Source organism: Phacochoerus africanus, chromosome 15, assembly GCF_016906955.1.
Source record: "Phacochoerus africanus isolate WHEZ1 chromosome 15, ROS_Pafr_v1, whole genome shotgun sequence".
Lineage (NCBI taxonomy): Eukaryota > Metazoa > Chordata > Mammalia > Artiodactyla > Suidae > Phacochoerus > Phacochoerus africanus.
In genome coordinates this window covers 127208558-127224302 of record NC_062558.1, presented here as the reverse complement: position 1 = coordinate 127224302, position 15745 = coordinate 127208558, and the positions used below count along the sequence as shown (strand labels likewise).

The 15745-nt window shown below is 47.8% G+C and overlaps 1 protein-coding gene across 8 annotated transcripts in view; it reads left to right on the top strand.

Annotated features, from left to right (window-relative positions):
* The window catches only part of HSPA12A (heat shock protein family A (Hsp70) member 12A), a 178650-nt gene that overhangs the window by 132249 nt on the left and 30656 nt on the right, over positions 1 to 15745 (top strand). For all 8 annotated transcript variants that reach the window (XM_047762004.1, XM_047762000.1, XM_047762006.1 and 5 more), the window contains 2 exons: positions 8220 to 8305; positions 9829 to 9956. In XM_047762004.1, coding sequence (XP_047617960.1) covers positions 8220 to 8305; positions 9829 to 9956 — 214 coding nt within the window. The remainder of the gene's footprint in view (positions 1 to 8219; positions 8306 to 9828; positions 9957 to 15745) is intronic.

Genomic DNA, 15745 nt, shown 5'->3' with positions numbered 1-15745 from the left:
TTGATAAAAATTCCAGAGCATGACTTGGATGGGGAGACCCAGAGCAGGGACAAATCCTGTTGTTTCCTCTGTAAATATTTCAGAATGTATCTCTAAAGCATAACAACTCAGAAATTACATACTCACCCCATTAACAATAATTCCTTCGTATTTTCAATAACTGGTCAGTGTTTACATTTCCAGTTGTCTCGTAAATGGCGTAAATTTTCTTGTTTATTTTGAATCATGATCCAATGAAGGGCCAAGCATTTCAATGACTGGAGTTGCTTTGTCTTTGAAGTGTCTTTGAAGCCATAGCAGCCTCTCTCCGGGGCTGATCCAGAGAGCCCGGTAACTCATTAGAAATGCATATACTCAGCATTCCCAGACCTACTGGCGTAGACGCTTTGGGGGTGGGGTCAGCACGTCTGTTTTAACAAGTGCTCCAGGTGTGTGATGTACATCAAAGTTTGAGACCCTCTAATCTACAGTTTCCCCTCTTTTTTTCCTGTACATTTTCCTTGTACTTTATTTCTTGATGAACTCTGGCTGTTGTCCCCAGCGTTTCCACAAGTCTGGGTTTTGCCCGTCCATCCCCACTTGCAGATGAACAAGTTTCTCTCTCTTCTGTACTCAGAGAGTAGAGGAGGCTCTTCTCCCTCAAAGAGAGAGAGGGGAATGACCCTCAGGCCTGGAGTTCCCCAGAGGATGGGGCAGATGTGAGATGCACTCCAGGCGGAAGCACAGTATGTGCAAAAATCTGGAGGCCTGATTGAGCACAGATGTTCCAGGGTCTGTGGACAGTAGCACTAGGGATGGGGGCGATGGAGAGAGGTGAGGCTGCAGAGAGAGGTGGGATGGACCTTTAGAGCCCTGGGTGCTAAGTGTGTGTTAGACTTTATCCTGTGGGGGATGGGACTAGAGGGGCCTGGCCTGGTGGACTAAAGTGAGCAGACCTCAGTTTGGGCCAGATGGTTCTGACTGAGCAGAGCATGACTTGGATGGGGAGACCCAGAGCAGGGAGACCAAGAGAGGCTGGGCAGGAGTCCCATCAGCAGGATCTGGACCAAAGTTGTGGTGGTGAGGTTGCAGAGGAAGGGTAATGTGAGAGATGCTAAGAAGTAGGAATGACAGGGCCTTCGAGTGCAATGAGAAGGGTGGGAGGAGTCTAGGAAGTCTCCTGTCTGGGAGCCATGGTGGTTGTACTGACCAAAGGGGATATTTGAGAAGAGAGGCAGGTCTAGGGGTGATTTGAGAGCTGATCCCACATCATTGGAGGTAACTCAGGATGTGTATTAATAATATCTTGGATCAGGGGGGTTGACACCCTTGGTTGGGAAAGACTTCAGTGGCTCTCCAAGTTTATGGATAATCACTGAGTGCCCTTTTGGGCACACATAGAAACATCCACCCACCCAGCTACCCACCCAACCACCGATCTGTCTACATCCATCCATCCATCCATCCACTCATCCACTCCCCCAACCATCTACCCATCCATCTACTCTCCAACCACACATCCATCCATCCATCCATCCATCCAACGTTTATTGAGTGCTTGTGACAAGTCACAAGTTGAGGAATCAGAGAAGGCATGGCCTTGTCCAGATGAACCTAGAGTCTGTGAAAGAGAAGCGAGGTGGACAAAAGTATCTGGATAATCTGGGTGGTGTTGATCTGGTAGAGCCCCTCCAAATGCTGGTCCCAGTGGACAGGGCCTGTGATGTTGCTGAATATAATTCATGAAAATTAGTAGGAAGACCTTTGGTCTAGAAAGCATTTCCTCACCTCCTCCAACAGCTGTCTGGACACACGTCTGTGTGTGAATCTGTGGTTAAGGGAGACATTGCGAACTACCCCCACTCCAGACCTGAGGTTGCAGGAACTTGGGGATCTTACTGTCTCTGAGGAAACTCCACTTCCCCAGTTCTCTCTCCCTGGGGCATCTCATCTCCTAAACCATTTAGCGATGTAGGGTAACTGGAAGATCCTACCTAGTGTCAGGGAGGACCTGATGCAGCCCCTCACTGCCTGATGCTATAGTTTCTGCCACTGTAAATGCCCATTTCCATAATTATTATTTAGCATTTGGAGAGCAGCTATTTTACACTCAGTGTTCTTTGTAGCCAGGAGGGTCTCCTGGTTCATGCCAATAAAATTTCCATTTACTCTGGACATCAACCATGGTGATTAAAAAAAAAAAAAGCCCATAAATTATTTACTGAAATGGAAGTTCAGCTTACGGTAATAATGCATTAGTTCAGCTAGCTGTGCAGCCTGTTATAGGGTAATAAAATTTTTAAAATTTTCCTTCTTAAAATATATTTGCTGGTAACCTACCCACGACCTTGAGCTGATCAATTTTCAAAGATGACACTGCAGGGAGGGTATATAAGGAGAGAGAGAAAAGGAGAGCTTTTCCAAATAGCCTGATTTTAGGCAATTGTCAGCAAGTACCTGTTATCTCACAGCCAGCAGGAGAAAAGAAATGAGTGTGTATGTGTGTGTGTGTGTTTGTGTTTAAAATCATGAAGGCCAGACCTTACACATCCTTTTGAAATTGAGCATTTATTTGATGGAACATAAATCTGAATGCTAGTGAGGAGGCCTATTTGGAAAATCTGGGGTGTCTCCACTGCTTAAGACCACCTGTCATTTTGCCTGAGCCTGGAGTCTTGTAAAAGAAAGTCAGCCCAGTGATTCTGTCTTCATCTTTAAAAATGTTGTATTTATGGAGCAGATTGATTTTCTGTATCTCAGAAAGTCCGTGATTCTGCTCCCGGCCATTTGCTGACTAATGTCTCCAGCAGAGAAGAGCAACAAGCAAGTTCATGAATTACGGCTGTCTCTCGAGGTCCTCTTATCAAGACTGCTTTTTATTTTAGGAATGTCTGCTTTGGTTAAAGCCAGTAGAGCCAGGAGCAAATAAAAATGTGTCTGGATTTTATGTCTTGCATTTTATAGCAGAAACCCCGATGAAGCCTACTCTTTAATTCTTACACTGTTAAGGCCAATGATGAATATTAACCTCACAAGTTCAACTGGTTCCCCCTCAATGACTGGCCTTGGGGTTCTAAAAAATCCTGTGGCAGGAGACCTTTTGGTTGAGTCCTCTTTTTACTTATTTATATCCTCTTTCTGGCTGTGTAAATATTTTCATTTATTTATGTGTCCCTCTTTGCTGCAAAAATCATTTTTTTTAATGACTTGGTTGAAGAATGTTTTGGGGGTGAGTCTCAGGTTAAGAGTGAACCTAGGGGGAGTTCCTGTCGTGGCGCAGCAGAAACGAATCTGACTAGGAACTGTGAGGTTGTGGGTTAGATCCCTGGCCTTGCTCAGTGGGTTAAGGATCCGGCGTTGCTGTGGCTGTGGTGTGGGCCGGCAGCTGTAGCTCCCATTAGACCCCTAGCCTGTGAACTTCCGTATGCTGCAGGTGAGGCCCTGAAAAGACAAAAGACAAAAATTTAAAAAAAGGGTGAATCTAGGAACACCCTTATCAATTTATTTTTATAGTCACTAAACTAAAAATGATTGCACAGTAAGTATATAAGACAGAAGTGATGATATATCACCTAAAACCCAGTGCCAAAGAAGACCTGATAATTATTTTACGTTGATTTACTAAATTACTCCCAGGTCTCTGAAGCTCCGAGACTTAATTCTGTGGCTGATCGTTTGTGTTCTTGAAATGTTGCGTATTTTATGTTTTTCCGATTCTGTGATGTGAAATCATCAAATCCCTCTGTGTTACTGCGTTTCAAGGTAACTTAGTGCTCGAAACGGAAGATGCTTTGCCTGTCTGTTTAATCCAGCAGAATAGGTATTTCTTAAGACTCCCAGATCCTTTGGCTCTGCCCTTGACTACACTTATGGTAAAGCCTTTTTCTTTAATCTCTTTCACCAGTCCTCTTGCCTTACCTCTGCAGAAGGGTGTCAATTTTCTTTTCATCAGCTTCCTTTCTTTCCCCTAAGCCTGCACTCTCAAAATCTCTATTTTTGTCGGGCTTTTAGCTTTGCCTTTCTCTTCTATTTCTGATGTGCCCAAGTCACTCTGTGTTTACTGAACTGGAATATCATGTCGGCGGGGGAGTAGTCACAGGGCAGATGTTATTATATTGGCTTTACAGAGAAGCATAAACAGGGTTGCAATTAATGACAGTCAGTATTCCTTACTGTGGATAATGGCCTATGTTTAACTGATAGTCAGGACACAGCATAGACCTTCCCTGTATCAACTCTCTCCTACTGCCTTTGAGCTTAGATCTATCAGTTATCCACAGGCCAATAGATAATATTCATTAACCCCATTGCGTATATTCTTAGTGGCTTTACCTATTGCATGAAAGCTCTCAAGATTGGTTGGGTTTATTAACACAGCAGAAACTTCCCACACCCCTCAGGGGCTAAAGGAGGCTTTTCCATGTTCTTTTTCCTAAGAATTTTTGAGCACTTTTTTTTTTTTTTTGCTTTTTAGGGCTGCACCCGTGGCATATGGAGGTTCCCAGGCTAGGGGTCGAATCGGAGCTGTAGCCGCTGGCCTACACCAGAGCCACAGCAATGCGGGATCCGAGCTGCGTATGCGACCTACACCACAGCTCAGGACAACACCGGATCCTTAACCCAGGATGTTGTTGATATGCAGCATTTCAAGAACCCCTGAGCGAGGCCAAGGATGGAACCCCCAACCTCATGGTTCCTAGTCAGATTCGTTAACCACTGAGTCACAACAGGAACTCCTTGAGCACCTCTTTGACATCCTGAATAGTACAGACTTGGTACAATCCTGTGGTGCATCGATGCATATTAGCTGGTTGAATTATCTTTGATTTGAGATCTGTAAAGCTGCGGACGGGGGCGTGCATGCTATGCAAATGTCTAGAAAAACCGTTACTCCGGCATACCTTCTATGCAAATCAGTTTTAAATCATCTCACAATGCTTCTGCATTTTAATATCTAATGGAGAAAGTCCGCAAAGTTCAGTTGCCTCAGGCCTGGCCGAGTGATCAGCAAGTCAAATGATTTATTTCATATTGAACCAGAGACAGGGAAGTTCAGGGAGAACCAAAAAAATCCTTCGTTCTTATCCTCACATATCCCGGAGTCCTCTAGGGGCCCAAAGCATGTGTTCCGTGTGTGGCCCAACACATGCTATTTTGCAAGTCAGTGAGACATGCTCTGAGAAGGGCTGAGTGATGGGATAATTAGAACCAAGCTGCCAGTGGGGTGGATGGTTTGTCTGCAGATAATAAGCTTGTTTGCTAATTGCCAACACCAGATTTTCTGGGTAATTAGACATTTGGTTTCTTCCAAGACCTTCTGTGCAAATGTGGACACATGGCCGCAGGCCTTCTAGGTAGCAGGTGGAGAGAGGGTGGCTCCCAGTGCAGGATGACATCTCTCTGCTGGCTGCCCGAGGGGCCATGGGGGCAGGGCAGACTTCTCATCAACAGGTAGAAAGGACCATCTGGCTGGCCCCCTAGTGGACATGCTGAGCTCCCCATGCTTTTCTAGAAGGGGGTGCCCTTGTGCTGGGAGATTAATGAAGGAGCTGAAGTTTAGTGGGCTGGTCCATTAGCCAGGCTCACTTTCTTTTCAAGAGCATGGAGCCATGGTGCTTAATAGAAATCGGAAATTGCCTCCCCTCTCAGATGAGCAAGTTGGTTTTTCTTAATAAAAATTTTTTAAATTGTGGTAAGGTCTATATAACATAAGACTTGCTATTGTAACCATTTTTAAGTGTGAGAATCAATGGCATTAATTACGTTCTCAATGTTGTGCAACCACCACTAGTATTTCCAAAACTTTTTCATCACCCAAAATGGAAATCCTCTATGGGAAATTCCTCACTCTCCCCAGCCCCTGGCTACCTCTCCTCGATGTTTTGTATCCATGAATTTGCCTAGTCCAAATATTAAACAATGCTGTTCTTTTGTGTCCACCTTAGTTCACTTAGCATGGTTTCCTAGGTTCATCTGTGTTCTATCATGTATAAGAATTTCATTCCTTTTTACAGCCTAATAATATTCCATTGAATGGATATACCACATTTGGTTTATCCATTTATCTGTTGATGGATGGATACTTGGGTTTTCATTTTTTTTGGTTTTTGTGAATAATGCTGCAGTGAATATGCACATATAAGCATCTGTTTGCATTCCTGTTTTCAATTCTGTGGGTAGACTTAGGAGTGGAATTCCTAGGAGTGGAACTGGGTCTCTGGTAATTTTGTATTTGACTTTTTGAGGAACTACCCACTGTTTCCATGAAAAATTGCTGTACCATTTTTCATTTACATAAGGCATATATAGGGGTTCCAACTTCTCCACATCCTTGCCAGTGTTTGTTATTTCATTTTTTTTTTAATTGTAGCCATCCTAGTGGGTGTGAAGCAGTATCTCATTGTGGTTTTGATTTCCCTAATGACTAATGAATGCATTTCCCTAATGACTAATGAGTGAAGCATCTTTCACACGCTCAACAACTGTTAGACTATCTTCTTTGGAGAAATGTCAGTTTAAGTCCTTTGCCCCCCAGATTGATTTTTTCCCTCTGTGCTTACTTGCTTCTGCACCTTTGTCCCAAAGTTGGAATTGAACCTCATCAGGAGGCCAGGGATCATAATGTCTGCAGAGAGAGGAGGTGGCTGTGCAGATTTGAAGCTTCATATTCACTGTTTCATGATTCATTTTATCCCCTCAACCTGTTTGGCACCCACTGTAATGATGCTGGTTGTGTTCTCACCAAGCAGAAAAAAACAATCAGTAAGTGCGTGGGATTAACCAAAGTGATTTGGCAGCAGAGGCAGATGGAGCCCACTCCGAGTGCTTCCCTTAAAGCAGAAGACAGGTCTTTTTCAGGTACCACCAACCCCCTGGGTTCCTTTGGCCTCAGGTATTGTTTTAGCAAGTTACCTGCTTTTTCCCACCAGTCTATTATGGAATGGAGCATATTTGCAGGACACCCTGGATGGTACCTGGAATTTGTGGGTGTTGAGGATCTGCCCATCGCCTCTGTGAGGGGAACCTGCTGTCTTTGGTCTGCTGCTCTATAGGCCCTGCCAGTCCTGGGCAGTTGGCAGGGAGAATGAGTGGCACTTCCATTTCTGACCAGGAACAGAGTGACTTCTCTTTGGGTGTTCATCCCCAGAGGAGAACCATGGGGCCCTGGCAAGGTTTCAGGACAAATATCTGTGCCTGAGTAATTGCAAGAGCAGCAGGGGAATGGACCAATCACGCTGCCTTGCTGTTGGCTCTTCTCTGGTTTGACCTCATGTCCCAGGCAGTGGGATCCGGAAATGCTAATCTAGCTCTCCTTCTGCTGTGGGTTTTCTTGCTGAATGTCAAAAACCTTCATCATGGGAGTTCCCTTCATGGCTCAGCAGTTAACAGACCCAACTAGGATCCATGAGGTTTGATACCTGGCCTTGCTCAGTGGATTAGGGATCCAGCATTGCCGTGAGCTGTGGTGTAGATCACAGATGTGGCTCCATTCTTGCATTGCTATGGCTGTGGTATAGGTTGGTAACTACAGCTCTGATTCGACCCTTAGCCTAGGAACGTCCATATGCTGTGGGTGCCGCCCTAAAAAGCAAAAAAACCAGAAACCAAACCAAAACAAAACAAACAAAAAAAACCCTTCCGCATCCCTGAAGAGAGATGAGTTTCCCCATGTTCTGGCAGGGCCACATGCCAGAGGGCGGGAGGAGGTGACACACCCACTAAGAAGCAAGGAAGTTCTTTCTGGAAGTTGCACTCCTGTCCTATATTCCTATGACTACGGTTGTTAATTTTGGGGGGTGGGGTCCCACACTCCTCTGGGAACCTGAGGGCTGTGGATGCTCTTCCAAGAAAATGCACGCAAAAAATGTGCACATCCTCTTAGGGAGCTACAGGTTTCTCTGGTCCATACTGGTGCTTGGGTTAAGAACTGGCTCTATGAGGGGGCACAAGCCAGGTGCTGATGCAGTTTGGGGACCAGGCAGCATCTCTACTAAATGGGATTTGGGTGGCCTGTGGTCACTGGGAGAAAAAGAATGTCTCATGTGGTCAAGTTTTAAATATCAAATACAAGGGGGAGCATAACAGACACCCCACTTTTCCAGCTGGAATTCCGACCAGCCCCACACAGGCTGGCTTTCCAGGGGCACCAGTCCCTGTAGGAGCAAAGCCACACAGCCCTCAGTCTGCTCCCTGGCTCAGCCCACCCCACGTCTAAGGCATGCACTTGTCTTTCCTTTTAGAAGCGGCCCCCGCATCTGCATATTCATCTCCAGCCCGGAGTCTGGGGGACACAGGAATAACACCCCTGTCCCCTTCCCACATTGTGGTAAGAAATGTGTGTGTCTGTGTGGGGGGTGGGTGCTGATTATCCTTCGCTCTCTGAGTCTGCTCACACATGACAGGCTGCAGCTTCTCCTGTTCTTGGGTGGAGATTAAATTGTCCCGGGAACTAGCCACGTGAGCTCCATGGAGCCCTTCCCCATGCTGATTTCCACGGTGTGGCCGGTGCTTGGGTGTGGGGACCATGAGCAGGCAGAGTGGGAGCAGCTCTGTGAAGATTCAGGGCTCCCAGACTGAAGCATCCTCAGCAAGGAAGCAGCTCCATCAGGCTGGTGGGTGAGTCAGGGAAATGCAGTGGCTTTTCCACTGCAGTTTACTGCCTCATCCAAACGCTGTGGCTGTCACTGCTTCTGCACCAGCCTTCCCTGGGAGAGAAGACGTGGGCTGTGATGGGCCATGGGGACGGGGCATTTGCTCCCACCCTGCCCCATACTGCAAAGGTAAATACGGTGAGGCAGCTGATCAGGGGGTTTGCACGTAGCCAACCAGAAAGACTTGGAGACTCCATAGACTAACTTTGGAGACTTGGGGGAGGGCCCTGGGGGAGGAGAGAGGAAAGGGTGGCTTTGCTAAGAGCTGCTCAGATCCTCAAAGCAGACCCCGCTGAGAACTTCAGAGCCATCACTGGGTAGGGGGGCCAGCTCGTCCTGGTTTTCCCGGAACTGTCCTGGTTTTCCATGGAAAGTTCTGCATCCTGGAACTCCCTCAGGTTTGGGAGGCTGGGTCATCTATAGCCAGGTCCTGTGGTTTTCAAACTCTAGACCCTGAGGGTTCCATGTAAGAGCTTCAGTCCCCCTCGGGTGTGGGGGGTGGGGGGCAGGGTGAGGAAAGCCTTGATGAATGGAGCTCTCACCCCCTGCTCTAACCAATACACTTCAAATCCAAAATCTGTTTATAATTTGAAGGTCTGTGGCTGTTTTAAAAAAGTCTACACTGCTTAAAGGTTTAGAAATCTGGAAGGGCCTGACCCACTCGCTTGACAGATGAAGAAAGGCTCTGAGCCCCAAGGCGGACAGGACTCGGCAGGGTCATGTGGCTGGCTATGGCAGGACCGGGCAGGGTCCCTGCTCTGCTGAGCCCTACACCCATATATGCCTGGGCAGATGGAGGGGTCACCTGGCAGGTGTACAGAGCACAGCTGAGTAGCATCTGGAGTCTGTGCAGGCACTGGGGGAGGGCTGTAGGGGGAAGATGGTGTCAATCAGGGAACCACTGGGCTTCTGGCCCAGATGGAAGAATTTCTGCAACTAGCCATATTCATGCAAAGTTGGTAAAGAGAGAGTGGGCAGTGTAGGCAGGTGCCCTCACCCGGTCAGCTGGCCCTCCCCGAGTCAGGCGGGGGCTGAGGTAGGCCTGCCCTCTCCCTAGGGCTCATCATGTGGCAGCCTTGAACCAGACAGTGTCCTGTCTGCAGTGGGTGCACAGCGGGGTAGGGTGGAACCTTCCAGAAAGCTTGGCTTGATTGCCTTCCCCCACCACCCCCTTGTACCCTACACGATGTATCTGCAGAACGATGCAGACCCGAACGTGTCTGAGCAGCAGACGTTTCTCGTGGTGGTGGCTGTCGACTTTGGGACCACGTCCAGCGGCTATGCCTACAGCTTCACCAAGGAGCCCGAATGCATCCACGTGATGAGGTGAGTGCTGTGGGCTGGCGGGGAGCATGTGCGGGCTCCAGTCACTCTACCTGTGGACACTTGGGGGAGGGCCCTGGGGGAGGAGAGAGGGACAAGTTCAAAGGAGCAGGTGAATAGTACTCAGTAGGCAGGTCCTGGATTCCGGCTCAGCTTGGTGCAAACTCACCATGTCACTTTGGGCAAGCCAATTCTCTGGGCTATAGGTTCCTGGTGTGTAAAAGTGTTGGTTCAGTGTTGGTTTGGGGAAGGGCCTGGACAGTGTGTTTGAAACCTGACCCAGGTGATTCCAGCCTGCAGCCTGGGCGAGAGGCGCATCTGTGATGGAGGCCATGTGGGAGCTGGCTCTGCCACTTACTGTGTGACCTCAGGCAGTTGCTGAACCTTCGAAAGCTCAGTTTCTTCATCTGTAAAAGGGGGATATTGGCAGGGCCTGCCTCACAGAGTGTGTGTGCAAATTTAATGAGACTTCCTATCAAGTGCTTAGCATACAGTAAAATGTAAGCAGGGAAGGTGCCACCAAGAGAAGTCGCAAGGTGACAGTAACCAGCAATGGAAAGCACCATGCCTGAGAAAACGCAGAGCAGCGTGAATGCCAGCTGACTTCACCTTGAAGTCGCCCTGGGTCTCCTGGGCCACTCCCCCCACTCCTCATGCTCACACACACGGCATCTTTGGCATCCACCCCATCCACACGTGATCAGCTGTCTGTGAGGACCCTGGCCTATCCGGGCACCAACGCCGGCTCCCCCATTCTGGCCCACACCTCCCAAAGCCCCTGAAAGCTTTGGGAACCATGGACTTATCACCTGGATTTTCAAAAGCCAAGGTTGGCTCTGAGGATATATTTGTTTGTTTGTTTGTTTGTTTGTTTGTTTGTTTTTTGTTTTTTAATTTTAATGATTTTTTTGTTATTATTTTTTTAATAGTTATTTCCCCAACACAATTTTTTTTCCCTAAGGTACAGCATGGTGACCCAGTTACACATAGGTGTACATATTCTTTGTTCTCACATTATCAGGCTCCATCATAAGTGACTAGACATAGTTCCCAGTGCTACACAGCAGGATCTCATTGCTCATCCATTCCAAAGGCAATAGTTTGTATCTATTAACTCAAGCTCCCCAACCACCCCACTCCCTCCCCCTCCCCCTTGGCAACCACAAGTCTATTCTCCAAGTCCATGATTTTCTTTTCTGTGGAAAGGTTCATTTGTGCCTTATATTAGATTTAATTATTTTTATGTTTTTCGTTATAGCTGATTTACAGTGTTCTGTCAATTTTCTATTGCACAGCAAGGTGACCCAGTCATACACACACACACACACACATATATATATATATACATTCTTTTTTCTCACATTATCATGTTCCATCAGAAGTGACCAGATATAGTTCCCAGTGCTATACAGCAGGATCTCTGAGGATACACTGTGATGGGCTTTGCAATTCCTTCAACTGGTAATTGTGGAATTTCGTTATCACTCCCAGAATTAAGATCTTATGCTTTTTTTATAGAGTGCTGTTTAAAACACAGGTCATAATGAAAGTGGGGTGGACTGGGTTGGGGTTAGTATTTTTTTTTTTTTTGTCTTTTTAAGGCCATACCCTCGGCACATGAGGTTCCTAGGCTAGGGGTTAAATCAGAGCTGCAGATGCCAGCCTATGCCACAGCCACAGCAATGCAGGATCCGAGCCGCGTCTATGACCTATACCACAGCTCACGCCAAACACTGGATCCTTAGCCCACTGAGCAAGGCCAGGGATAGAACCTGCGTCCTCCTGGATACTAGTCAGATTCATTGCCACTGAGTCCTACGGGAACTCCGGAGTTTTGAGTTAGTAGATGCAAACTGTTGCATTTGAAACAGATAAGCAGTAAGATCCTGCTGTATAGCACAGGGAAGTATATCTAATCACGTGACGGAACATGATGGAGGATAATGTGAGAAAAAGAATGTGTATATATGTATAACCAGGTCACCCTGCTGTACAGCAGAAATTGACAGAACACTGTAAATGAACTATAATAAAAAAAGTTTTTTAAAAAAGTGATCCCCATGAGTTCCCACTGTGACTCAGCAGAAACAAACCTGACTAGTATCCGTGAGGATGCGCATTTGATCCCTGGCCTTGCTCAGTGGGTCGGGGATCTGGCATTGCCGTGAGCTGTGGTGTAGGTCACATACACAGCTCGGATCCCACGTTGCTGTGGCTGTGGTGTAGGCTGGTAGCTACAGCTCCGATTCGACCCCTAGCCTGGGAACCTCCATGTGCCACAGTATGGCCCTAAAAAAGGCAAAAAAAAAAAAAGTGATCTCCACTCCACTCTTGGTTTAGGCCCCACCTTTCCTCTGGAAAAGCAGATGTCCTGAGAGCCTCCAGAGACCTGAGGCTGTCGTCTCATCAGGAAACAATGAAAAGTCAGTTCCGGTAGCAAACCCTGATGGCAGCATAGCCCTCAATGTTGAATCCTCACCTGGATTCTGCTGTGGGTTGGCTGGACAGGTGCTATGAGGGGCTGCTCTTCGGTTCCCCCCCGGGAAAACCTCCAATAGAAAGAGCTGTTTAGGGGGTTCCCGACGTGGCTCAGTGGAAACAAATCTGATTAGCATCCATGAGGACGTAGGTTCGATCCCTGCCTTGCTCAATGGCTTAAGGATCTGGTGTTGCCATGAGCTGTGGTGTAGATCACACATGCAGCTCAGATCTGGCATTGCTGTGGCTATGGTCTAGGCCGGCGGCTACAGCTCCTAGTTGACTCCTAGCCTGGGAACCTTCATATGCCATGGCTGCTGCCCTAAAAAGACAAAAAAAAAAAGAAAGAAAGAAAGAAAGAGCTATTTATTGAAAGCTACAGTTAACACTTACCAGCTTCCCCATAGTTGTTTTAAGAAACGTTATTTCAAAGGGATGGTTATGCAATGAAAGTTGAAAAAAAAAGAAAAGAGCAGAAATAACTTTGAACTTGCTGGGGAGGAATCCTCACAAAGCATCCACAGAGCTCAGGACCTCTAGGGAGGTTCTCTTAGTTATTGTAGAGATTTTGGAGGGAGGTTCTACCTGAATTTTATTTTAATCAGAACATATTAACATAACCATTATCCACACCGACAGAGTTACAATGAGAAAGTTTACTTTTTTGTATTTAAATAGGAATGAAGAATTAAAAATCTGAAGAGCATGGAATTCCTTGGTGGTTCATTGGGTTAAGGATCCGGTGTTGTCACTGCTGTGGCTCTGGTTACTGCCGTGGCGTGGTTTTGATCCCTGGTCTGGGAACATGGACCTGCTGCAGGCGTGGCCAAAATTATTTTTTTTTATAAGGCAAAAACCCAGAGGGTCCATTACCTCCCAAAAATGTCCACGTTAATAGTGATGGGAAGTCTGTTTCTGAAAGGTTGTGTGTGGAGTGCAGCAGCCCTGACCCAGGGGTCCGTGTCTGCCTGAGAGGGTGTGTCTCAAGGGAGTCACCTTGGGGACTGTGGCTCCTTGGAGAGAAGCTGCATCCTGATGGGGCTTGACAGGGAAACCAGCCAGGAATGATTCCAGCCCTATCTTCATGGCAGATCTAGGCAGAGGCTGGCTCTCCATCTGGACGGCGATGGTCCCTAAAGCTTAGTGATGCAGTGTCGGGAGCAGGTGGGAGTGCAGCCAGGAGCTCAGCCACTGCCCCAGCAGGCGGGCCAGAAAGAGAGAGGTGCGCTTCCCCTTGTATATGTGTCTCCACTGAGGGGTCTCGTGGCTAGTGGCCTGGGGAAGGAGAGAGCCTTCTGGCCTCCTGGCCTCTCTGCTGTGGCCCCAAAGGAGGGAGAAGCATCCAGTCCTCTGCCTTCTCCATTCGCTTTAGTTTCCTCCTTCTATATATCTGAGTGAAGGAAGGAAGCTTTTCTGGGGCTCACTTATCCCCTGCCTGGCTCTGTCGCCTCCTCCCATCAGTTCCAGGATGCAAGCCTATCACGTCCGCCTTCCTGCCTGTCTGTACCCACCCTCCTTGCTCTGGCTCCTCTTCCGCACACAGATGTCCGGGTTATGGTCCCTCCCCTCCTCATTGGTCCTGTCAACGCTCCCATCCACCCTGTCGCTGTGGCTGTCACCCCAGCAGGGGGCCCTCAGATCCCGTTTCCTGCCTGGATCTCTCCTTGAGCCCCAGGCTCGCATCTTGCATCCGGGAGTTCCGGGCCAGCACGTTCTGCAGGAGGGCTCCATGTTCTCTCCTGCCTCCTCCTTGACCAGGGCTGCTGGCATCTGTGAAGGATGTTTTCTCCTCTAGGCTCCTAGGCTTGAGACCTCTGGGGTGCCTTGGCACCTGCTCACCACCCAGGCCACTTGGCTTGATTGTCCCTCTGGGCAGCTCCCCCTCTGTCCTCCCCCCTCTCTCTCTCCCTACAGCTTAGCTCTATACTCTTTTTTTTTTTTTTTGGTCTTTTTGCCATTTCTTTGGCTGCTCCCATGGCACTTGGAGGTTCCCAGGCTAGAGGTCCAATCAGAGCTGTAGCCACCGGCCTACGCCAGAGCCACAGAAACGAGGGATCCGAGCCGCGTCTGCAACCTACACCACAGCTCATGGCAACGCTGGATCCTGAACCTACTGAGCGAGGGCAGGGATCGAACCTGCAACCTCATGGTTCCTAGTCGGATTTGCTAACCACTGAGCCATGACGGGAACTCCTTAGCTCTCTACTCTTGTATGAGCTCTCTCACCTCCAGGCCTGAGCCTCCTCCTCAGCTTCCTGGCTTCTGATCTCCCTTCCTTTAGTCCAGTGTGCTCTGATCAATAGCAGCTCTGATTCCAACCTGCCACTGCTGTTCTAAAACCTCTAGTGGCTCCCTATTACTACTCACCGATTACATTGCTCACTCCTCCCCCTTCGGCCTGGTTCTAACCACCTTCCCAATCTCATTTTTCACACATCCCATGTACACAATCACTCGTCTCATTTACACACTTCCTCTAACCCACGCAGTCACTTAGCATTCCCATACATGCCCACCTCTGAGCAGCCCGCAGTGTCCTTCCCTCCTTCAAGATGTAGTTGTTTCTCACTCCACATCTCTTTTGAGCTGTCTTCTTCCCCCAGCCCCAAGGCTGGCACCTCTGCTTCCTCTGACTCCTCTGGAACATTTCTTTCTTTCTTTTTTTTTAAGTTTTATTGAAGGGTAGCTAATTTACAAGGCTGTGATAATTTCTGCCGTAGAATAAAGTGACCCAGTCATACATATACACATAGCCATCTTCAGATTCTTTTCCCACACAGATTATCACAGAATATTGAGTAGAGTTCTCCATGTTATACAGCAGGTCCCCATTGGCCAATCATTCCATATACCTTGTGTGCATATGCCGATCTCACACCCCCAGGCCATCCCTTCCCCTCCCCACCTGTCCACCTTGGCAACTATAAGTCACCAAAGTTAACTTATGCATTCTTCCCCCCCACTCCAAGTCTGGTACCTCTGCCTTCTCTGACCCCTCTGAGACATTTCCCTGGACCCTTCAACTCCATCCGATAAGGCAGGTATTTATGGGTTTGTTTATACCCTGCTTGTTTCAAAGAGGAGGCAAGCCAGCTTATTCTTGTGCTGGTGAGTGCTTGCAAATTAAAAAACCAAAACCAAATCCAAACCAACCAACAGAAAAAACATTACCTACTATGTTGTGAGTTATTTGGAGGCAGAGACATAAATGTTTCGCCAGTACCTGGCACACAGTAGATGCTCTGTATACGCTGAGGGAAAGAATAAGGCAGACGTTGTGACTGAGCAAGAACCTGGCACTCGGCCTTGTCATT